General features: G+C 35.4%; 4 protein-coding genes across 16 annotated transcripts in view; 1 reads left to right on the forward strand and 3 right to left on the reverse strand.

Annotated features, from left to right (window-relative positions):
* Positions 1-522: 522 nt before the first annotated feature.
* Positions 523-9,036, reverse strand: LOC109579967 (uncharacterized). The gene is made up of 3 exons (XM_019992507.3): positions 8,896-9,036; positions 2,119-2,229; positions 523-1,908 (listed from the first exon to the last, which is right to left on the reverse strand). Exons 2-3 carry the CDS (start codon positions 2,179-2,181, stop codon positions 787-789), a joined length of 1,185 nt encoding a protein of 394 aa, XP_019848066.2. The 5' UTR covers positions 2,182-2,229; positions 8,896-9,036; the 3' UTR covers positions 523-786.
* Positions 8,403-9,992, reverse strand: LOC105232393 (uncharacterized). Its single transcript, XM_011214053.4, has 2 exons — positions 9,743-9,992; positions 8,403-9,655 (listed from the first exon to the last, which is right to left on the reverse strand). Exons 1-2 carry the CDS (start codon positions 9,791-9,793, stop codon positions 8,906-8,908), a joined length of 801 nt encoding a protein of 266 aa, XP_011212355.2. The 5' UTR covers positions 9,794-9,992; the 3' UTR covers positions 8,403-8,905.
* A 3,143-nt stretch (positions 9,993-13,135) lies between these two features.
* Positions 13,136-14,661, forward strand: LOC105232394 (cytochrome c oxidase subunit 4 isoform 1, mitochondrial). 2 transcript variants are annotated; one of them, XM_011214054.2, is made up of 3 exons: positions 13,136-13,256; positions 13,751-14,171; positions 14,230-14,661. In XM_011214054.2, exons 2-3 carry the CDS (start codon positions 13,760-13,762, stop codon positions 14,361-14,363), a joined length of 546 nt encoding a protein of 181 aa, XP_011212356.1. In that variant the 5' UTR covers positions 13,136-13,256; positions 13,751-13,759; the 3' UTR covers positions 14,364-14,661. The 2 variants fall into 2 exon arrangements, with proteins under 2 accessions (XP_011212356.1, XP_011212357.1); XM_011214055.4 differs by having other exon boundaries at positions 13,201-13,273.
* A 1,028-nt stretch (positions 14,662-15,689) lies between these two features.
* The window catches only part of LOC105232477 (protein sickie), a 396,183-nt gene continuing 386,728 nt past the window's right edge, over positions 15,690-25,144 (reverse strand). For 9 of the 12 annotated variants that reach the window (XM_049446865.1, XM_049446867.1, XM_049446872.1 and 6 more), the window contains 4 exons: positions 19,954-21,791; positions 19,629-19,884; positions 19,053-19,532; positions 16,892-18,978 (listed from right to left, as the gene is read on the reverse strand). In XM_049446865.1, the coding sequence (XP_049302822.1) occupies positions 18,859-18,978; positions 19,053-19,532; positions 19,629-19,884; positions 19,954-21,791 (2,694 nt within the window). In that variant the 3' untranslated portion in view covers positions 16,892-18,858. Of the gene's footprint in view, positions 18,979-19,052; positions 19,533-19,628; positions 19,885-19,953; positions 21,792-25,144 lie in introns of all 12 variants that reach the window. The other 3 variants (XM_049446863.1, XM_049446861.1, XM_049446862.1) reach the window with 1 other exon arrangement.

Consider the following 25,144-nt stretch of genomic DNA (forward strand, 5'->3'; position numbering starts at 1 on the left):
TGCGACAGCAAATCGCCATACCACAACTACGGGCTGCTGTTTTGTATTTGTGCTTACCGTTTGTAAACTCTGAGCGGATTCCTCAGTGTGCCAGAAATATCAATGATTCTCACTGCGCCAAGTAATTGAGTAAGAGCGTTATGTGCTCATAGAATACCGCAACAAAATGCGCGAACTCCCAGCCAAGCCTTGATTTATTGTTGCGAGCAATTGGCGGCTGCATTTTTCTCACCTTTTTCTGAAGATGTTGGCACTTCGGTGAACACAAAAAAATGCACTGCGAGAAATTTCGCTTGTTTCTAAATTTATAAAAGCTTTATGCTTACTCTTCTCATAGAACTTACACATATTTTTAGAGTGAAAACAAATCATTTAAAAATAGTTGTATTTTATTAGGCACAATTTTACTGAACATATGAGTTTTGTTAAGCATATATGTATGTATGTATGTTTGTATGATTACTATAATTTGAACAAACAATTTTCGCAATGTGACTTATTACTTGGCAGCTGCTTAAAATTAAAAAAAAAAACAAACAATTTTGAAGGAGTATTAAATGCAATTCTTGTGTGGCACTTACGTCTAATTAATTAATAATACTTTATTTACATAGGTAAAACTTACGGCACAATGCTTAGATGTAAACAAATACTATACACTAACTTACTTAGCGGCATACGACATTAGTATTAGTAATAAAATTAAAATTTTGCTTCTCTTTAACACTAGCATTATATTACTTTGCGCCTGCAGGTTTTTTCACACTGAACCCTCCTCAACATCGCTCAATCCGCATCCATTTTCATCTTGTGAAATACATCTTTATAAAGCGGCAGAAATTTGGTCAAAGCAATCACTTGACTGCTCATATTCGTCGCTGCGCCGTATTTCCGATACCAATCCACCAGCGATTCATCGAAATCGCTGCGCTGCTGCTGTTGCTGTTGCTCATTCGCCAGCAACTTTTCGACATATTCACCCACTGTGTTGTTGAAAAGTTTGGTGAACGCCACAAATCGCTTTTGCAACTCCACTTCGATCTGCAACACGCCCGCTCTACGGAACGCATTATCAATAATCACATTTTCCGCTGTCGGCTGCTTTATGCGCGTCGTATTATGTAGCTGCACAAACATTTCGAAATCTTTCGCCATCAGTGTTTTCACACCGAACTGTGCCAGTTGTGTTGGAAAATCATTTCCTTTGTTCAGCTTGAGTGCTTCACTCACATCCGCCATGAATGCGACGCAGCTCTGTTTCACCGCCTCCATTGTCGCACACTTCACCATCTCGATTGTTTCGTCTTGCAGAAACTGGTTGACAACCGATCTCTGTTGCTCCAATGCATAATCAATCAGCCGTGTGACTTCGCGCATCATTATAGACGCAAGCCGATCGCGTTCGCGCTGCTCAACTGACGACGCTTCGCTCGTTTCTTCACTAGCATCGCCAACATCAACACCAACACCATCAACGTCGTCATCATCACCATTAATGGCACTAGCTCTGGCACTAGCAGCGGCACCTTCACCACCACTACCATCATTGCCGCCACTACCCTCGTCGTTCGCTACAGCTATGCCATCGGCTTGCCCGTCACGCTCATCGTCGCGCAGTTGTGTGCTCGCCTCTTCGCTTTCGCGCACCTCTTCGCTTTGCCCTACTTCTTCGTTGTTTAGCGTTGTTTTCATAAATTGTGGTGTCGCATGCCTTGTCCTGCTCGCTGCACCGCGCTCTGTGTCCTCCTCGTCGTCTTCGTATGTCTCAACTGTTGCTTCGTCAACATCTTCATCCTCTTTGTCGTTGATATCCAGTGCTGTCTCTACGAAACGTTCTGCGCTACTACTACTGGTACTGATGGCTTCTGCATGGCCTGCCGCCGCTCGTGTTGATTCCGCAGCGACCAACTAAGTAAATAGAAGTTTTGATTAACTTGTAGCTCTACATATGTATATATGTATAGTTGTATGTATGTATGTGTGCGTTGTGTTTGTTCTTTATTACAGTGCTTTCATCTATTTCTTATTTGTTTAGTTTTGCATGTAGTTTAAGGTCAGATTTGTTTATAAATACTAATAGAAAAGTATAGTGTGGGAAAAATGATGACACCGACTCACCTGTGCCAAGAGTAATGCGGTGAGCAGCAGCAGCAGCAGTGGCAGCGTCGCTTTCTTCCACATTCTCTCAGCGAAAAAATGCTATACCACACACCAATGACTGAGATGCAACTGAAATTGTTTATCATGTCTATAGTCTTTTATACATTACACTTAATAAAAGAGAAATTGCAATATCTCTTTGATTTGTTTTGTATGTTTTTATATTTTCACACCCTACACGCAACACATGGAGGAGTGTCAGTTTGTCGCACACATAGAGCGCAGAGTGTGGAGTCCACAGCAATTGCTTGCGCGTTAAATATGTGATATTTATAAGTTTTGAATGAGAATTGAAATGTAAAGTCTTGATGAGCATGAGATTTTTAAAAAAATTTAAAAAAAATTAGTAGAAGTATTTGCAAAATATGAAAAAAATATTATATATTAAAAAATTAAATATTATATTAAATATTGATATTAAACAAAAATATTTTTTTAGTAAATGTAAAAATAAAAATTAAGATTTTAATTATGTTTAAAACTTTTTTTTTTTTTTTAATTTTTATATTTAAAAATTTTTTAAGATTTTAGTGCAAAAATGTGTTTTTAGTATTGCTTGCGACAATAATCTCTAGTAAAGTATATTTTTGCGATTATATAGAACAAGTAGCATATAATATAAAAGCACATCAGTAATGCATATATTTTTGTTATATACATATAATGTTAAATGTTCCTATTAGCTTAACAACAAATGTAGCTAAAATGTATTAGAACGACAATAAACGCAGACAGCCTTTACTGTTATTTGTTCAAGTTATTAACACTAATGGCGCAGAGCTAAATGTTAGAAGCAAATTCGTACTTTTTATTCACTCCATTTCATTTTAAAAATAACTGAACTGCACTGAAAAGATTGCAAATACACATTAGAAATAGTATAGGAAGATTTCTTTATTATTTTTAGAAAAATAGTAAAAATAAAAACATCAAAAACTACCAATAACATACAGTAAAAGCAAACACGAGACGAAATACGAAAATTAAAATTTTATATTTAAGAGCAAAATAAGATTTAGATTTAAAAAATAAAATATTAAAAATTTATTTTAATAGAATTTGAAAAATCGAGCCTATTTAAGGCCTAAAAAAATTTCCAAAAAAATAAATAAGTATACTTAAATAATAGTTCAATTTTTTATTTTATGGCAAGTCTGGAAACATTTATTATTCATTAGTCTTAATATAAAATAAAAATATTAAATATACCCAAATTTATTTGATAAGAAAATGCGTTATCTGAATGAATATGCAAATTCTATTTGAAAGTTATAAAAATTAAATTTGAGTTTAAGCAAGTCGTTTAGTGATATATACTATAATTTATGACATGACAGCTGACAACAAAATTCAGTTAGAAAACGTTAGAAAAGCTCATATTTTGAGCAAAAGAAATCTAAATAATAATAAATACAATTCCTCAGGCCAAAATACAAGATACAATTAATACGTTTTCGGTTTAAAAATGAATTTCTATTACTCTGAAAAATATTTAACTAAATTTTCATTGTTTTAACCATCACAAAATAAGTCATAATATATCAACACAAAAGTCAATTTTCTAATGTCAAATATTAAATGTCAAAACTCAAACGTCAAAAGTTAGCTGTCATATGTCAAAATAACTTGAACGAATGTAATCAATCAACTGTCAAACGTCAAGATAACTTGAACTTATGCAAAAATCAACTGTCAAATGTCATACTAACTTAAAAAAATGTGAAAAGTCAACTGGCATAACAAATTTAACAAGCGCCAAAAAGTTAACTGTCAAATGTCAAAATATTTTGCACACAACGTCTTAAACATAAAAAAATATATTTTAAGTAAAATTCAACCTCACCGAAACTAAAAATATATTTAAAGCAAATCACCACACTTTTTTTTGACAAGAACCTTTTTTAAAAGCCCACAATTGCACTTATGTACCGTCAAACACCACCAAACACAAATTGAGATTTTATGAATATAATATTTATATATTTGAAATTTATTCTATATTTAAAATTTGATACGTTATTTTTTGTATATTGCTTCCGTCAGCACCCCACCGTCGTAGTGCGCCTCATATTCGCACTTGACCGCACCGATTTGCGAACTTGTTTTTAATTGGAATCAATTGCTTGCATTTTCAACACCCAATTACATACATATTTTCATACATAAAAATCACACGCGTTCATAAATACATATTTATAAGAGTACATATCCACGCTTGGCGACACATGATTAACCCAACGTATGCTACTTAAGTACGATGCTGGTGTACATAAGTATTTGGTTTGGCAGATGAGAGTTTTCATATAGTGGAGTGTTGAGTGATTACGTTAAGTGATTCTTGTATAAACAATTTTAAAAATTAATAAAAATTAAAATTTTTACTAAATAATTTAAAAGAGTTCGAATTTTTGTACTTAAAATATAAATTTATAATACAAAATTTATTTACTTTTCACACGCATATAAAAATTGATTCTTACTGATCGCACCAATAATTAGTTGAAATACTGCTTTCAATGACTTTTCTATACAAATTGCAAATTTCTCAAAGAAATCATATGTTTTCATACGCAATATAGGCTTTAGAGTACAAACTTATATACAAATTTATTATTTATTGTATTGAAATTACATATTTTCTTTACTGAAATTTGTAAAATCCTCTCATCTCAAATACATTTTTTCATATTATATATGCATACCTAAAAAAAATATCTGCTTTACTACACTTTTATGTTCGCGAGTGTATGCAAGTATGCAAAATACAATGTATGTATTTAAATGGGCGCACACTCTGAGCAACTTTCAATGGAAAATAATGCTCCTCTGCAATGCTTTCAGTTGCGTTTTGGGATAGCTTCTCTTTATATCTCAATGAATTCTTTATATTTACGGCATGAAGACATTCATAACAACTCCATAATACGGACGTAAGCGCATACACACATATGCATTTCATATTTAATATACATACGAGTATATGTTTTATATATGTATATGTATGCATTTGTGGGCGCTTGTATGTGTGCCTTAAATTTACGGAATGTTTGTCATTTATATCTTAATCGATAATAGCAAATTTTATGATTACACTATATGTATAGTATATGTATGTCAGCGCCGCAATAGCGAAGTCAGGCGAGGGATATACGTTTTTGAGCGGTGCGCGAAATTAAGCTATTTCAAAAGCGCCCTAAAACCGTGATTCATCAATGCTTGATTGCAATAGCTCATAATAACCAGTATCTATAACCTAAAGGTACTCCATTACCTCAAGACCCGCATATCTGTATCGTTGTATGTAATAATACTGCAATGTATGTTCATATGTATGTATGTATATACAATTTTGCACATATGTACATACACACATACTTGTATATTCATTTGTATGTATGTTTGCATATATGTTGCTTTCTATGAGTTCAGCAAAGAGTTCACTATTAGTTTTATTTCTCAATCAGAAGACAGTATGCTATTCTAACATAGTAACCACAATGTATTCAAATATAATTACTGTGTATTTTTTCATGCTTTACAATTCAATAAAAAAGTATACAAAGTAATTGAAAAAGTAGCGTAACGTGATTTGTTTGAGCATAGGAATAGTGGAAGCTTGTGGACTCGTATATGTATGTATATGTAAGTATGTATGTAGGTATACGAATAACAGTTTTTTGTTTGTATTTGGAAATTGTGTCTCATAAAATCTTTCGTTCAACATTTTGTAATCAAATTTAGCGATTTTGAATTATAAAGAATAAATCGGCATTCAAAAATTGTAACCCAAACTCCCTATAATATCACACTGAAAGAAGATGGGTAGCGCAGAGCACGCGAGCCGCCAGCCGAATTTACATACATATGTATGTATGTACACAAAATAGCTAAAGGCATGAGCGTAGGAATCTATTGCCCAAAACTAGATCTCTGGCAATACTTCAAGCTTCAAAACGGCAGTATCTTGCAGGCGGAAGTTATTGCGGACAGGGAGTCAGGAGATGTCGTGGCTGCGGGAAAACGGCTGCTTAAATACTGGTTTCCAGACCGAAGTGGGATTTCAAGAAAAGAAATACATAGCTGATGAAATTGTCAAAAGTGCCATCCGTCTGATTAGCGAGACAGTGCAGAAAATAAGAAGGACGCTAAAAACGAAACATAACCAAATTTTCGAAATGGCGAACAGGCGAATCAGGGGGAGATGGATTGACTTAAGAACATACAGGATCGAAACATGATGTTTAAGAGTTCCAAAGTAAAACACACATGTTTTTACTCACACGGTCTCGAAAGAAATGCAGAACGGTTGTTGCTCTAGTCATCGGTTACAACTGCAGAAACTGCTGGGCTGTAGGCATGTCTAAAACTTATCTTAGATCTCTAGAAGCTTCGAAGTTCAAGCGAATATAAGTATGAAGCAACAAAATAGATGTCAAATCGCTCTTAAAATTCGCAAAAAGCGTTGACGATATTAAGGAATACTTAAGCACAAATTAAACTGAACTACTAAGAACCAGTAAGTTTATGTATAGCTTATATCGTTATTCTGCGTGAGACGATTGTCTCATGTCTCTAATTGTCACAATAGTAATTTAGTGACCCTGTTAGTCAGGAGTCTCATTTTGGCATTCTGGCAGACACAGTAAAGTAGTATATGGTAATATACTGTATCTGCCAGAATACCAAAATGAGACTCCTGACTAACAGAGTCACTAAATGAAGATTGTGACAATTAGAGACATGAGACAATCGTCTCAAGCAGAATACCGATATTAACCTAACCCTATAATATTACCTTCAAATCGGCACTCTCATTTTAGAACTTCTGTACAGGAATGATTCCAAATGGGCTAAAAAAACAATAGATTTTTTTTCGAAGATAAAATATCTATATCGACGTAGTAAACGAGATTTATGTATGTCTACTCCTTTAGCAATACTTTTCGGTGCTTTAAGGACTTCGAGTCTATACTTCAACTTTTATTAAGATACTTCCCGACTATGCAATTAAGGCGTTAAATAGGTCGGAGAATTGGCAATAAAGCCAGAGAACTTGGTAACAAAAAGTTCAAAACAATTTTGGCATAATTTTAAATTAATGAATTTAGTACTTATAGACTCCTTTCATAAGATGCAAAAACAAAAGGAAAATAGCCGTAATCTGTAGCGTTGATCTGGAATTATTCTAGTAATCATAACCAAGATGAAATTCCCAATTTACAGGCGATGAAAAAACGATATATTAGATATCACTCTTATTGAAAAAATTGGGTTTTGGTTATAAAAGGATTATATACTGGTGTTGGAATATTTGTAATTTTATATTCCTTTAAACACCATAAACTGAAAAGAAGAAAATATTTAGAATGGAATAACTTGATTTTTTTGGTTTTTATTTAGAAAAAAAATATTTTACACCAATTATTTCGACAAATGCTGATTCTTCTTTTGAAAAAATTTTTAATATATGAAAGTGAAAGATTTCGAAAATATTTAAGTCTCATAAAGTGAAGCAAATCTATCAAACTATTTCCACCTATTATTTTGTCCATCTGTGTATACACATACGAAATACCTATAAGTCACATACGTCGATTTTTTCAATTCATAAAAGGACATACGAGGTATGACAATCAAGTAATGAGACTGATTCCATAAAAACCGTATATTTGAAAATTATTCAACAACTCTGCCATTTTCTTCAAAGTAGTCCCCTTGGGTAGCTATACAGCGCGTTTTCCATGCTTCGGCGATGCACGGCGATCCCTTTAGAGGTCAAATACTGGGACACGCTAATTGTCAAACCTCGTAACTCTCTAAGTGGAAATATTGGTAGTCGAAAAGGCCTTTTCGTATTTTGTCAATCGATGTCGTTGCAGTGGTATATCTCCACATTGTGTCATACCATATAGTGATGGAAAGGTGAGATTTTAAGCTTTATTTAATAAAAAAAAAATAAAAAAAATTAAATTCGGGGAAGTTGAAAAAAAGTTACAGCTACCCAAAATTGAGTGAGAATAATGAAGAAATTCGCCATATTTTTAAATGTTTGTATAAAAAAGAGACAAATGCCACGCAAGCCACCAATGAAATTTGTAAAGTTTACGGAGACGATGCTGTATAAGTTCGTTTAGCGCTATAGTGGTTCGCTCACTTCTATTCTCGAAATTTCGATTTACACTGATGAAAATTTACACTAATGGAATAATGTCTCTAGCGGAAAAATGGCAAAAAGTGGTCGATCAAAATGGTACATATTTGTTTATTTATTTGTGAGTATAAATATAATAAAAATAAGTGTAAGTTTGATTAGAAGTACGAAAAGACTTTTTCGACCACCCAATATTAGCAAAATATGTCGTTTTTTTTAATGCACAAGTGGATATAACCTTTAAGTGGAATTATTTTTATTAATAGTTATCTAAAGACGCTCAGCCAAATTAACAATTTCACTTAAATTATTTTTTTTTATTTTTTTTTGAATATTTTTTGGTACATATTATTATTAGAAATAGATTAAACAACATTTTTGTCAGTATCATTAACTTTACTCAATTAGTATTCTCGGTGATGACTTTTTTTTCAACACTTGCATTGCTAATTGCTTAAAAATGCTTACATAATTCGCACACACGCTCACTTTAGCAATTAAAACAACAACAATTCTTAATTAATTTACACATGCATTAATAATTAGTATTTTTAATTATAATTGTTTAAATTCATTTCACATACGGGCAGACGCTCAAGCGTACAACTCGAAAAACTTGGCAAAGATCTCCACTTTCTTCTCCGAGTCCGTTTCGGTATTGAACGCACGTTGCCATTCGATCATTTTGCGTTCACTCGCCCGCTGTTCGGCCGTCAACTTTGCCAAATAACTATCGACACGAGCGTTGAACTTCTCGCTGAAGACGAGAAAGCGTTCTAAAAAATCTACCTGTAACTTATCCAAACCATTCTTCTTCAACGACATCTCCAAGTACATATTCTCTGTTGTGGCATTCTCGAGCGCCGTCGTATTATGCCGCTCTACCAGCTCGGTAAATAATACGACCATATCGTATAGTTCGCCCACCTTTTCGTCTTCGCTCAATTTCTTCACATTGTCAGCGCGTGCGACGAAATCGGAAAAATTTCCCAGGTGTGCTAATAAAGAAGCGGTGGGCTCCATTAGTGTGGCCGCATCTTTGAGTACGTTGCGTAAAACTTCGGTACCATGTTCGACCGTAAAGTTGGAGAGTAGTGCGAACTGCTCGAGCGTGTAGAAGAGTAGTTTATCACGATCGCTCCATTCATCAGCGTAAACTTTGTTGCCACTATTGTTGTTATTGTCGCTGTTGCTACTAGTGTTTTCGTCATGTGCAATAATAATGTTATTGTTGGCGTTGTTGTATGCGTTAGTGGAAGCAGCTGATTCAGTTCTAAGTTGCGCTTCTTTAAACGCTTCTGGCGAACGGCTCGAGTCACTTGCTTGGGGTAAGACGCTGATAAGCTGCGTACACAAATGTACAGATATAAGTACAAATCAGACAATAATTATGTTGATATTTCGCATTAGCTTTTGTATATTTACACTAACCTGCGAGCTGACCAGCAAATAGCAGAGCAACATTGTGTTTCCCTTAAACATTTTGAGCGTTGTCACGTCGTTGAAGCTCAAATAATTATATTTACCAAAACAATTTGTGTGTAATTCTCAGTATTTTCCTATTTTCAAACAGCCTCTAACTTCTAACACGCCTCAATTCATACTAAATTAGCGCCTAGTAATTTTTTAATACACGAATCGTTTGGTTATCGTCTACGCCACGCAGAAAACGCTCAATAGCGCGCAGACAATGTTTATAAGCAAAGAGCGCTCGCTGAACAAATCATTATAATGAATATGTATATTTAATAAAAAACAAAGTATGTTAAATATGAAAGTTCAATGCGGTCAAGTTCCAGCGTAAATTATTTTATGCATTGAGTTCCACTGATGACTGAGCTGATATCGTGCTGCAGCGCAGCTATCGCGCTTTGCGTTCAAGCTTACTGCGTTCTTGTTTTCTAGAAATGCTCTATATCAAAGAAATTTGCATTTTAGCCAACTTACATGGGTTGTATATCACGGGTGGTCCAAGTAGGGATACTATTTTCAATAGCCTTTTTTTGACAGATCACGCATTAGTCGTGTCAAGCTGGCATGTTATTTTTGTTCAGTGTTTTTGGCATTTCATCATGGAAAGACTCGACCAGAACAACGTTTACAAATCCTTTAACTTTATTACGAAAATTCACGTTCTGTAAAGAATTTGTACAGCGTCTTCGGTCAACTTATGGTCAACCTTATCGGCCTACTGAGCTTACTATTCGCAACACCATCACCCATCTTGAGACCCAGCATTAATTATTGGACCGAGTAGACCACGTCCAGCACACCGTGAGAAATATGAAGCAGCCGTAGACAAGAGTGTACACGAAGACCATGTAGAGACCATTCGACTCCGTTCGCAGCAGCTCAGACTGACGTATGGAACGATTGGCGCATTTAACATTGAAATTTTATATTGAAAGCGGACAAAATACAGCTCGTGCAAGGACTGAAGTCGCTCGATCTTTACAAACGACATCGTTTCGCGCTATGGGCTCTTGAAAAGTTTCAAAAATAACCGACATTTTCGAGCAAAATTTGTTTCAGGGATGAGGTCCATTTCTAGTTCAATCGGTATGTAAACACGTAAAATTGTCACGTTTTCGACAAAGAGCAACCTGAAAAGATTCAGGAACAACCATTTCATCCAGAAAAAATAACGGGTTGGTGTGGTTTGTGGACCGGTGGAATCAACGGTTCATATTTCTTCAAAAAGAAGCGTTATCGCGCCATGATAACCGACTATTTGATGCCTGAAATTGAAGCTCGTGATCTTGGCGAAATTTGGTTTCAACAAGATGGCGCCACTTTCCACACATCGCGTCAGTCAATGGACTTATTGGGAGAACACTTCGGTGAGCAGATAGTTTCAAATTTAAAGCCGCTCGACTGGCCAACAAGATGTCGTGACATTACACCGTTAGAATTTTTTCTGTGGGTAAATATAAGTCCAAAGTCTAAGCGGACAATCCCGGTGCCACTCAAACCTTGGAGCAAAACATTACGCGTGTCATTCGGCGTTACCAGTCAAAACGCTCGAACGAGTCATAGAATACCATCTAAGACGACGCAGCGTCCAACATTTGAAAAAGATAATCTTCAAAATATAAGAGCCAAATAATGTTATTTCAAATGATAATAAAATTAAAATTTAAGTTGCTTTGTTTTTTCCTTGAAAAAGTAGGCAACATAGGAATGGATCAGTCTATAAATATAAAGATATAAATATATATACTACATACTTAGATAATGCGTGTCTACTTATACTCATATAGCCACATGACATACTCATATATGTACATACATACATACATACTTACTGAAATGGAATGTTCTGTAAACTTTTTCTAATACATATTTCAAGGTTAACCTTTAAGTAAAAAGTATATACATACATATATTAAAGAAATGTTAGTATCTTTGCATTTTATTTCTAATGATGTTTTACTAGATCTAGATAGCACACATGAACTTACCGTATCTATGCATCGGTAGTAAACAAAGGGTTTAATTATAAAGGAGGTTGTCTTCCTTTAGTTATATATTGCATACTTTTAGGGAGCTTAATCATTTAAGGGACCCCAGCAACCCTGCCAACCACGGCTACCCGCTTGTGACAAAATTTCAATACAACTACACATTTTTCTCTATGCACCAACACCAATGAACATTTTCGGGTTATTTTTTGTTGTATGATCACATGTATACGTACGTGAGTGGGTAAAATATTGGTTCGGCCTAAGACAAACTCAACATGTTTATCCCCACGTTTACCCCCATGTTACCCACTGATTATCTGGTTTTTTACCCGCTCATGGTTCGCGGGGAAGTTACGGCTTATTAATATCCAATACATTGAAAGGATTTGGGCGGAAGTTACAAGAACACAACTCTTAATGCCTTTGTTTATGAAAGGGGTAAACGATCACAAGTACAGAGGAGTTTCGGTGAGAATTGCCAATTGGACCACAAAAAACTCAAAGAAATTTTAACTTTAATCTCTCAATAGTGTTCTCAAGCTATGGAGACACCCGAATATAAAGATCTCAATACTTCTGATGACTTTATCCTTCATTATGTAGACTAACTCGGTGAACATCTTCCGATGCCAGTACGATTTTAGTCTTTCAGATAGGTCACAAGCAATCAGTAAGAAGTTTTTAAATAAAATTTGATAGCTGTCATCAAACATTAATGGACACGATACACACTGTTCTTCAACTTTCTCATTATCCAACTTAATGATTTCCAGCCTTCTGTTTGAATCATAGCCATTCTGATGAATTGAGAGTCTATTCTCGAGTGGGGTCTTCACTGCTTTCTTAACTCGTCTTATAATCCCAAGAACTAACTCTCAGCAGGAAAATTCGTTCTGAGTAAATTTTGGAATCTACGTCCGTGGGTTTGTCCGTCTGTCTATGGAGTATTCCATACCAAATCGACCACTTTTGAACCCGACCCCTTTAGATTTTGCTGAAACTTATCCATTCTTTTCTACCCTTTGAAAAACATTTTTCAAAATTTTTTGTCCAACTTCAAACAAGTTATGAATTGAAAAAAATGGCTTTTTTATTTTCAAATAGCCATAACTTTTGTAGAAATTGACTTTTGGGGACCTTTTTTTTTAATTTTTGTTTTTGAATGAACTTTTCAAAAAAATACACGAAAAAAATTTAACACGATCAATTATATAAAATAATCGGTTTTTTCGTCATTTTATGGAAGTTCGCCTGCAAAAAATAATTCTGTATGACTATAAAATTTTTTCAGCAAAAATATATTTATTTTAATAATTAAAGTTTTAAAAAAAATAATATTAAGAAAATACAACCCTGTGCCATGTGTTTATTGATTTTCTTGTAGTTACTCGTTATATATTCAACGAGTGTTTTACACTACTCGTCGCATTGCAACTGTCATATTCCGCGAATCTTACCTCACAGTCGACCAAGTGGAAAAAGTAAGGCCTCATTAAAGGTTTCTATAAAATTTTATTTGTTTTGATTTACTTATAAATATTGCTAATAGCAAACATTTGTTAAAGTATATTAATTCAAATTATCATACAGTAAATCAGTGGCCACGGACGGGTGCAGAAGAATGAAAAAAACTAAAGCTATTTGGTTGTGTAACACTCGCTGCGGTTTTTCTGTTATTAATTTTGTAGATTATTGATTTATTAAAACATTTTAAATCACCGAACTTATAACTGATATTTTGGTATTAAAAATCCATTTGTTGTGCTTGTAAGAAGCCCACTTATTTTACGTATGACACAAATCGAGTAATAAAAGTATAGCGATAAAGGTTACATAACCTCTGCGCCGTCATCAAACCGCCCTTCTGACGGTCAACCGCTGCTACTATTTCATCAAATTAATTTTTTCATCGTATTTCTATAAGTTTCTTTGTAATGAAATTAATTTCTACAATTTGTGTTTTTATCATTTCAAGGCATACAAAATGGCTCTCCGTGGTTTCAGCATGTCCATGCAGCGTCAGCTGTTGAAGCAATTGCTTAAAAATACCCAAACTGGAAGCATTGCATCCGTACATACATTGGATAAAATTGGCAACCGCGAAATCGTCGGTTACGGCTGGAACGGTACCGCTTGCTACGCCGATCGCACAGACTACCCAATGCCGGCCATTCGTTTCCGTGAGCCCAACAATGAAATTAAGGCTCTGCGCGAAAAGGAGAAGCAAGATTGGAAAAAATTGAGCCCTGAGGAAATTAAGGCTTTATATCGTGCCAGTTTCTGCCAAACTTTTGCTGAAATCCAAGCGCCAACCGGTGAATGGAAACAACATTTGGGTATTGGTCTCATCTTCGTCAGCATGGCCATTTGGATTGCAGTTCTCATGAACCTTTTCGGTATGTTTATATGCTATAACTAAAATAAACTTTTACTCATAATGCATTTACCATTTAGTTTATGATGACTTGCCCGTCACCTTCGATGATGAGCACAAGAAGGCGCAATTGAAGCGTATGCTTGACTTGGAAGTCAATCCTGTTACTGGTTTGGCCTCCAAATGGGATTACGAAAACAAGAAGTGGAAATAAATCAAATAAGCTAATTGTGTGAAATAGTGCTGCCTCTGCAGTTATTTAATAAGTCTAAAGCAATTCAAATCTACAAAATATACCATCATTGCAAAGTAAATTACGATGTTAGTGTTATTGTAATAAAGCTTGTAAACAAAATTTGAATAATAGAGTACATTGTAAACTATGCTATAGCCAACTACATATGTGAAGCTAAATGTGTTAAATCAGAGCTTTAGTAAATTTCTAATGTTAAAACGACACAACAAACAAAGAGCGAGTATTATTAAAATACAAACACATTTAAAAAACTAAAGGGAAATAGTTTTGTAATGCTGGGTAGAACATATTTTATTTTTAGAGCAGCTCTTGTAGGTTTTAGGATACTGATATCTGAGTCTAAGTACAAAGATTTCTGGGAGGAGAAACATGCTTTGCTAAAATATCAAAGTAGTAAATTTTGGATCCATGATTCATGATTTTGACAGGTGAATTCAATATCACGTCTACATTGCAATTATAAACCATAGCAAGTAGTACTGATGATGTGTCCAATATACAGTTTAATTTCGAACACCACGTTACCTAGATGTCTAATAAAAATACAGAATATGCTATATTCGGCGCGAGGATATTCTCTTTCCACCAGCACCTCATTCATCAAAATTGGTTTTGATTTGCCGCAGTTATTCATAACTACTTCCGTCTGACAACCACCTGATCCCATGCTTTGTTCGCCTGGTACAGCGTTATGCACAATGCAGCAAATATACATTAAACACGAAACAAAATATAGCGCCTTAAAGTATGCAACGTTCTCGACTTGCCCGACACTCTTGAATGAAGATGCAGAAGATTGCATTTTACTAGGCGCCCAGAAACAGCAAGTAGGCAGCTAACACAAACCAGCGTCTGCATTTTATCGCATAGCTTTTCAACGCCTCAACTGATTTTGATGAATGCGGTGTCTAACGAAAAGGAATTCTATAGCGGTGCTAATGCGTAACACTTGGATGTGTAACATTGATTATTAAGTGTGTCATTTGGGAGGATAAAATATGAGTGATGTTTAAACGTTCACATGCAGTGTTTTGGTTAATCAAAGCGCCAACCGATTTTTATAAATGAGGTGTCTAATGAAAGGCGATTCTTTAGTCCTGCTAATGCTGAACATTTGGATCTGCAATATTGATTACTGAGTGTGTTATTTCAGAGGAAAAGCTGTGAAGCCCTATAATACTAAAGTATAAAACTTTCCTAAGAATATTAAAGTGCCAGAGCATTTGTGCTGCCTTGAATCCAAAGATTTCTTTTTCACTTCTCTGAATTAAAACACAGTTGCTGTTGCTATTATATTTAATACTCTCTTTATTATTGTTTGCTTTGCTCGAGTTTTGATTCCGCATTCTTTTATTGATTCCAGCGCTATACTATATGTTGTGTTACTTATGTATTAATATACATATGTATGTACTGCTTTGCTTAGCCAGCCAATTAATAATCTCGTGTTTTTTTGGCGTCATAGTGAACAAAAATCTTCCAACAAACGGCATGAAATCTACTTAAATGCACAAATTAGGAAATGCAGCTTAGTTTCGTATTTTCTTTAGAAATCATTCGTATTTGCTGTCATAAATGTCAAGTGAAATCTGAAACTCAGCTGTTCAGTTATTTGTTTTTTTGTAATTACATATTTTTATTATATTATTTTTTTATTTCTATTTGTTATTATAAATTTTGTAAACAATTTATATAGTCAATAATTTACGTATATTTTTAAGCAATTAAGGAGTTTTTGTTTTTTATTTTTGAAATTAAATAAAAACATATTTTTCATTTTTTTTAACATAGCTAAGGTATTTATTTATTTTAACTTCAAATAAATACAATACGCATAATTATTTTATGTTTATTTGCAATAATAATTATTGTAAATTTATAATTTGTTTTAATTAAAAATATCTACCGTTATTATATTTGCTCGCAGGCCAGCAATAGTCAAAGGGACTAACTTTTTATCGCGTTTATTTATCTTCATATTTAGTTAATTAGTAGCAAAAGTTAGTTAATTCATGCTTCTTCTTCTTCTTCTTCTTCTTGACACTACACCCCACCGCAATATTATGCATCGCAAAATAATTTGTATATATGATAGTTCCTTTTATTATTTTTTATGTACGTATTTATGTGTAGCATGTATAGTTAGGTATAATTTTGGTTTGTAGGGTATAAAAAGTGACAAATTCAATAAATTTTAATTATACATACATACAATAATATTAGCACATGCTTTTTTGTAATTTTTTTTCATAGCTTTCAACTATTTTCGTTACACTTACATTTTATTTGTTATTACTTTTACATTAATTTGGATTTCCTTCGCTTTGTTTTTGCTTTTTTGACAGCAAATTCATTACCGTTATTTCTTATGGCCGCTTACTCGCCCCAGCAATTTTCCACGTGCCAAAACTAGCTTCGTGAAATTGTTCAGTGTTCGAGTGCCAGGTTTTTGTATACAGTTATTTTCTTATTTATTTTCAATTTGCTTTTATTTTTTGTTTTTTTTTTGTTTTTGCTTTTTGTGGAACTTAGCGCTTAGTTTAACTATTTACATATAATTTGTTAGTACATACTAAATATTTAATTACAGTTAGTTTGGTATGTGTTGTAGTTTGCATGACTTCTTTGTAGCGGTAAATTTATGTTTGCATAGACATGTTTTTTCATATTTTTTCTTTTGTAAATATTATCAATAGACATTTAAAATTTATATTTTAGCTAGTTTTCATCTTTGCATTGAACTGTCTTATTTTGGATTATCTATTATAAGTATATAAATATGTGTATGTATGCGCAGGATTTGTTGATAATCACTGATTTGCGTAGGTATTGCAATTTTGATTTGGTTTTTGCTAATTTGTATGTTTTTGGATTGTATCTCGTTTTCTATGTGCTCAGTATTTTATTTTTCACGCTACTGTAGAGGCTAATATGTTTGTATGCAATTGAATTTTGTGGAATGACTTTTTATTATGGTTAGCTCTTAAAAGCATTACATTAATGAAAAATGCATATTATGGTTTTGACGATAAAATGTGAACAAGAGTAAATATAAAATATAACTGATTATAAAAAATTAAATAAAATTGAGAATAATTTAAATAATTAAAATCAGATAAAACTTGATATAAATTTTAATTAACCAAAAAAAAAAAACAAAAAAAATTTAATTATAAAATAAATTAAAATTATAAATAATTTAAAAAATTAGGAATAATTTAAAAACTGAGGATAAAAACTAAAATAAAAAAAATTGAAATAAATTGTTTACTTTTTCAAAAAAAAAAATTAACTCAATTTAGTTTGAATCTTCTCAGACTCTTAAAAAAACTTTAAACTTTGTGCATGTCAACAATAACCAAAATAATAATAACTATGAACAGTAGTGTTTGGAAAATAACAAAAACTAAAAAAAAACTTTACTCAAACAAAACTTAGGCAGCTTAATAGTGGTCTATAATTTGCATTTTTAACAAGTGCGTTTAAAAGTGCAATTTTTTAGTACAATTTTCAAAGGATTTTTTTAAACGTTTTGGAAACATTGTACAATGTGCTGCCTGTGATTCGTGACAAATAAAATTTTCTTAAATATAACTGCTTTCTTTGAATCGTGCGATTGAGTGCCGAAAGTAGTGCAAGAAATTTTATTTGTACAGTCAAAAAAAAAGGCAAAAATCAAATTAACATTTTACTTAATAATTCATAATAACAGTTAAGAGTTTTTGACTCTAAGTGAGATGTCCATATGTATGTATGTATATGTATACACATATTGTATATTTTTATTCTTTATTGAAATGTGTTTTTTCTATTTACCGTTTGTTGTACGCGATTAAAGCATATTTTTATTATTTGAAAATAATTAATATTAAGTTGAGTATTTTTTAGCTGATGAGAGACACTTTTCGAGTATTAGAAAATTTTTTAAATTGAAAAAATAATTTAAAAAATTTTTAAATTCAATAATGAGTGGTTTGAAAATAAAAAAAAATAAAAAAAAATAAAAAAAATAAGAAAAAGAATAAAAAAAAATTAAAAACAAAATAAAAAAAAATAAAATTCTTGTTCACATTTCAGTGCCCTAAAACTGAGCTCAGCGCTTGGCAATGATTTGATTTTTACACTAGTTTATAAATTACACACGCATACATATATAATATAACATATAAATCATATATGTAGTTATGTATACCTAAATTGCAGTTAAAATCAGTGTTGCATTCCCTAAACAAAAGTCGCGTTTGACTTCATAATTTACAAAATATCCAATACGCACATAAATATACTTACAAATATACAAAGCCATGCATATGAATGTTTGATTTTTAGCGAATATGTATGTATAATGTTTGTATATAGTTAGGTAAGTAGGTATTTAGTGTTTGATTAGTTTACTAAGGACTCAAAGTCCGTTGCCGTCGGTAACTGCAATTCCGTGACACTAAACTGGCGTTTACTCAGCGCCCGCCGAGCTGTCGGGTGTAACGTTCGAGTCTAAGCTCGCACAATCAGACTCCTGTTCTTGGTTTTCGGAGTAATTCGCAGCCTCTTGTAGACGCATAAGCATGTTCAACTAAAAAAATACATGAAGACAGATACGTTAGCTTTTTCTGTAACTAAAATTTACAAAAATATTTGTTAACTTACCAGTGGATCCGGGTTATCGCCATTGCTAGCCGCCACACCTTCCAGTCCGACATCCTCCGCATTGATTTGACGCAGCGGTGGTACTGAATCGGGTCCATATGGCCATGGATATGAGTTGCGTATGAAAATCGATGGATCATTCCAGGCGCCACCACGTCGCCCATACAATTGTACGCCCTCGCGCACCGCCTCCACCAGATATGGTGATAAGTGATAGTTCCAGATGTCGGTAAACCACACCTGTGAGTCCTTCAAGTCCAATGGGCAGGCGAGGAAGAGTCGCGGACCGATGGTTACATCACTGGAACTATGTGCTTCCAAGAAGCGGTTTATATGCTGCCAAACGCTAGGCAACCATGCCAGTACAGTGGCCAGTTCGGGTTGTGGATGGCCAGTCTGTAGTTCAAGTTGGAAAAGACGGCGACGCAGAAAGCGGCCGAGGAAGCCTTTTACTGGTTCCATGTGGTTGGCAGTGAGTACCTGTACAGAGTGACAGAGAAGTAAGGATTTAGTATTGATTTGGGAGCAACTTCGTAAAATAATATCTCATTGCTACAGGAAAAAAAAAATACTTACCCAACGGAAATTGTGATGTAATTGCAGATTAGTTGTATTGCAAGTGGCCTGCGACATGGTGCCAATTATACAGGGCAACTTGCCGGCGGGACCCGCGCTTAGCAAGCACGAAAAGACATCACCCAAAGCTGAAGCGTGATGTAGATTATCCAATATGATCACAGATGGTAGTTCGGAAGCGCCATTCGCAATGGCTGCCTGCTCGGCTATATGGCCTAAATATTGTCGCAGCTCCTTAGAAGACTTATGATCGACGCTTTAAAGAACAAAGAACAAATTAATATTTATAATTTATTTTCATATGCAAATTCAAGTCTCAACTTACTTGAATGTCGCAATCGCTTCGGAAGGATTGCCACGTCCGGTGCGCGCTACCAGAAACTCCGCTAACCTGCGCGCCAAATAGGATTTACCTGTGCCACTAGGGCCGCACAGAATCAAACGACGATGTTCGGTCAGCAAACTAATGTAGCGATGCACGATGCTGCGTGGTATCAAGCTGTCGAAGGCGAGACTACCAACACCTTGCAGACAGATATACAACGTGCGTACATTGCCGATGATGTAACCGCAAGGCAATAATTCGGGAAAGCCCATTTCCGGACCACGCTTTGCCTCACCCAAGTGATAGGATGTGATTGAGTCTGTGTTCAAACCCAAATTGGTGCCGGGATCGATGCGCGACACGTAATCCTTGAAAGTTTTGCGCACAATATAGTCTAAATTCTGCCAGGTGGTCTTGCCCGAGATGTATGTATAGGCGACGACAAATTCGTTTAAACTGGCTGTCGGAAAGGACTTACGCTCATTGATGGCATCCGCATCGACGCCGTTTGCATAGAACTCATCTGCCTCAAGCATCTCTTCGCAGTATTTAACAAATGACTCTGGCTGTCCCAGATAACAAGCGATTGCGATCTTTTTGCCATCAGTCACATCGGGCAGCTCTTCAACTGCAGCGGATGCAATATGCGCTGGGCTGGGCATAGTGTCGAGTGCGGGTGGCGGTGGCGTAAGATCGATATGTGTGGAGGGACTTAGTGGCGGCGGTGGTGGTTCAGGTGCTGGTGCCGGCGGTATGTTCTCCTCTTCGACTTCCTCTTCCAAACGCTTTGGCAACTCCATTGGTGGCCGCGCATTGCCATCGGCTAAGGAGTAACGTCGTGACTCTCCTATGGAACCGCTTGGACTAATAGCATTACCCAACGAAGCCTCTGAGCCCGCCAAAGAACGGCTAGTTACCAGCTTTTGTAGGCGTTCATTATTTTGTTTCAGCGACATCATCTCGGCGCGCATTTTATTTACCGTCTCCTTGAGACTCTCCAATTGTGATGCTGAACTGAGCGCCTCTAAACGAATATCGGTCAATACTAAGTCCTTCTCACGTAATTGCTTCTTCAGGTCTTCCACTACCTGATGATCCTCGTGGTCTATTGCGTCGATCGGTTTCGCATTATCTATCAATGTTACTGTCTTTGCCGGACTGCCTTTCGTCGGTGAGGCATTGGCTGCGGGCAGTGGCGGCGCAGGCTGTGTAGCCAACGCAGCCAAACCAACAACCGCCTCGGCGTGACTATGACCATTAACTTTGTTATAAACTGTGCTGTTGTCGCCATGTAAGCCATGCATTACTTGACCGCCGACATTATTGGCAGTGCTGCCGGCTGCGCCGACATGATGATGGCCGGCGTGCCGACTAGTCTTTGATATTTTGGCATTGCGTGAGAATGCTTTGGTGAAGGAGCTACGTAACCAACCCTTCTTCTTCTGCTTCTTATCCTGCGCCGAACAGCCGGAACTAATGGAGTTCAAAGAGCACATCGAATCGGAGCTGTGATGGCGTTGCATAACACCGGTTGTAGTAGATGATGGCGTCGATGAGGCTGTGCCATTAGTAATGCCATTTTGATTTGACATCGGCTGCTGGGTGATGGCGGTGCGGCCAAGCTGTTGCTGCTGTTGTTCATGTTGCTGCGTCTGCACGCCCATACTTTGCATATGCGCCGAAGTAAGACCTGCTTGTATGGACTGCTTGCGCAGCAGCTCGATTGTTTGCCGCATGTCGGTTAGCTCGCCATCCTTGCGCTCGGCCGTTGCGGTTAGATGTTGCAGGCGTGACGTCATGTTGGAGAGCGACTGCTCAAACGCGGCGACCACATGAGCCTGCAAGACAGAGTGGGTGAAAAAGGTTAAGTATATTGGCACAAAAGTGAGAAATAAACGAAGTGATTACCGTGATAGAAATATTATTTGACTTATTTTGAATTTTTAAAGATTTTACTGTCTTGAGACATCTATATGTATGTAGGACTTCAAAAAATATAAGACAAGATAATGATTTCTAAACATTCGTACTCCAATATCAGGCATACATTAGTTTGTATAGCCTGAACAAAGTATATTAAGTTCGCCATGATGTTTGTAACACCAAAAAGATACGTTGGAGAGTGATCAGCGTGACGAGCTAATTCGATTTAGCCAAGTCCGTCTATCCGACTGTTTTATAGGCAAACCAGTCCCTTTCCATTTGTTGAAGTCGCTGATATCGGATCACTATAGCCTATAACTAACCGTTCAAATTGAAGTCCTTGTAAGGAAAACTTTGTTGTTGGGCGAGATTTCTTCTCGAAACATGTCATAAATTCTATCTCCGCGCATATCATTCAGACCGAACTACTATAGCATATAGCTGCATTGAAACTAACCGATCAAAATCTAGAGAAAGATCTGTTTATATCGCTTAATGGAATAAAAAATGCACTTGTTAACGGTATTACAGTTGTCATCTGTCAAGTTCTCTGACATCGTAAGAATTTTGAATTGACACTCCTCATGTAGACCCCTGTTTACTTTAATTCAGAGTAATTATATGCACTCACAGCCTAAGAGACTTAAGCCTTGAACTGGCAAATAAGATCGCTGATCGCTTTTTAAAAAATAAACTGTTATTAATTCGTTTTAATAGAACTGTAGACACATTACAACGAAGCCATACAACAACAACAAACTGCCTCTTTAGTTGTTCATATGTATGTTTGCGTGTGTCGAAAATTCACCAATAAAGATTATAATTTCAGCAAACGAGAGGTAAAAATAAATAGTAAATACACAAAAGCACAAAAATTAAGAATAATTTGAAGCCAGCTTGAGCGCAAAGTAAGCCACGAACAACAAACAATGAGCGCAAGACGCAACAATGTAACAATGAGCCAGCGGAATTAGCGGGTGGGCGCGCTGTGCAACATTCCAAGTAACGCAACCAGCAACAGAACAATGCATGCAACCGCAGATGGCACGAAACAGTTGCAACAACAACAACAGCAACCACGTACAATAGCAAACGCCACTATCGTGTACAAGTATACAGTTAGCCGCAGGAATGTAATAATTTACGAAATTACAAAGTGCAAAAATTGCATGGAAGTCCGATGCTGGAAGCTAGAAGATCGGAGCTGTTGCAGAGCGCACGCTGCGCGAGGTGGTATAAAAGAATTGTGCAACTACTGATTGAGCTGATGATTTTGCCAAGTTAATAACTATGTGAATATATATAATGTAATATAATTTAATATATGTACATACATATATATATGTATGTATGCGTGTGTGAAAACGCTTTATTCTTTCATTATGATTATCTTTATCTTTTGTGTGCCATGAAGTTTGCGCTTGCGTGCCAGTTTGTTTAGCATATTATCGATAAGATCGTAATGCTTCTAGGTAGCGCGTAGATACTCTTATTGGTTTAGCTGATGGACAAATTGCGTGTGGAGAAAATAATATATCAAAAACTAAATTATGAGATTAGGAGCCTTTGGTTATATGTCAACTATTCTGATAGAGATCAGTTGCTGTTAGAAGCCACAGAAGAAAGCTTTGGAGTTATTAAAGACGTGAATTGGAGGAGTATGCTGACCTTAAAAATATTATAACAGTGTTATGGCAAGATTTAGAGTATCTCAGTAATGACATATGAACTTTCTACGCTCTAAAATTGCGAAGATATTGGCTTTTTTCAGTAAAAATAATGTACTTTTTCTGGTAAAGGATTGGCGCGCTGCTGTAAACTCGCCTATAGCCGCGTAAGCAGTGTCTACGACAGCAAAGATGAAGAAGAAGAAGAGAGGTTTCTACCTTAACAATAACGCTCATATTTAGTCGATATAAAACACTCAGTGAAAGTCGTGACAATATGAAACATTCGTACGAATTCCTTCTCTATTAAGGACAATTTTAGGTTAAGTGAAAAAGGTTGAAGGCTTGGAAAGCCGGTCCGTTGTGGTACTTAAAACTCTTATATATTCATTATAAATACCTTAAAATATCGGCAACGCGATTTGAGCCTATGCCAAATTTGTGAAGCCAGCTACTAATATTAGTTTTCTAAATATCTCCTGGCTCGCCGAAAGTATGACTGCCAATAAGTTTCCACCTCAGCTTACAAAAGCTCAAAAATGGCGAATTAAGTACCCAGAAGTCGCTATCTCGCCTTCTTCTGTGCAATAAGGGTTTTAGCTTAACCACATGCATGAGCTCTACCCAGTAAGAACGCCTACGATTGCGCCATGATATAATTTTCTAAGGACAAATAGTTCAATAAATGAAGTTTAAGACCAGAAAATCAACACCTACCGAACTCACGAAAGTTCTATGAATACAGTGTTAGAATGCAAAAGGACATTGAGATCAAACTAATTCCCACTCCGATGTCAGTTGGGTAAGAGTGTCCCCCCTTGCAAGTTCATCGACTTTGCAGGCAAAAACCAAACAAGCCTGCAAGATGTACTTTGTTAAGCGCAAATATTTCAGTAGATAACTTTTTGGGCCAGAGACCAAGGTCTACTAAGCTCAAGTGAAGTCAATAGATGCAGTGTTAGAATTCAAGAGGACAGTGGGGGTCAAACTCGTTTTCACTCCGATGTGAGTTGGGTAATACTCTTGTTAGCTCATCGATTTTCCAGCGATTTCGCTTTGCTAAGGAAAAAACCAAAAAAATCGAATAATGACATACATAACTTGACGATAATGATAAATATGTAGGTCAGACACTAATTTACAAAATTTTTTACTCAAAAAGGTGCCACAGAAGAGTTACTTGTCTTAAAAAATAATATAACCCCACGCTGAACCATATCTGCTTATATCCTGCTATTCCAAAAAGTCAAAGGGAAGCTCTAAAAACACATGAGAGGTCATCTTGGTCGAGGCTTATAATAAGAACAGTGCATTTTAATCTATTATAGTCGGTATATATGGGAACGAACTAAAGGAAGAACGTATATATACTCTCCAGAAATCGCCTTCTGAGTGATAATACTGGTTTGCAGTCGTTTGCGACTTGCTGACAAGTGTAATTTTGATAAGCAGCAACTAAGCACATGAAGAGTTTGAAAAGTGAAGCAAAAAAAAAAAATAAAATAAAATCATTAAAATTACTTTAATAAGAGAAAATACTCTTATTTATTCCACAAGCAGGTTAATCCAAAATTATAGTGATTTGGTGAGCTTGAGGGTAA

The sequence above is a fragment of the Bactrocera dorsalis genome, chromosome 1 (assembly GCF_023373825.1).
Source record: "Bactrocera dorsalis isolate Fly_Bdor chromosome 1, ASM2337382v1, whole genome shotgun sequence".
NCBI classification, from domain to species: domain Eukaryota; kingdom Metazoa; phylum Arthropoda; class Insecta; order Diptera; family Tephritidae; genus Bactrocera; species Bactrocera dorsalis.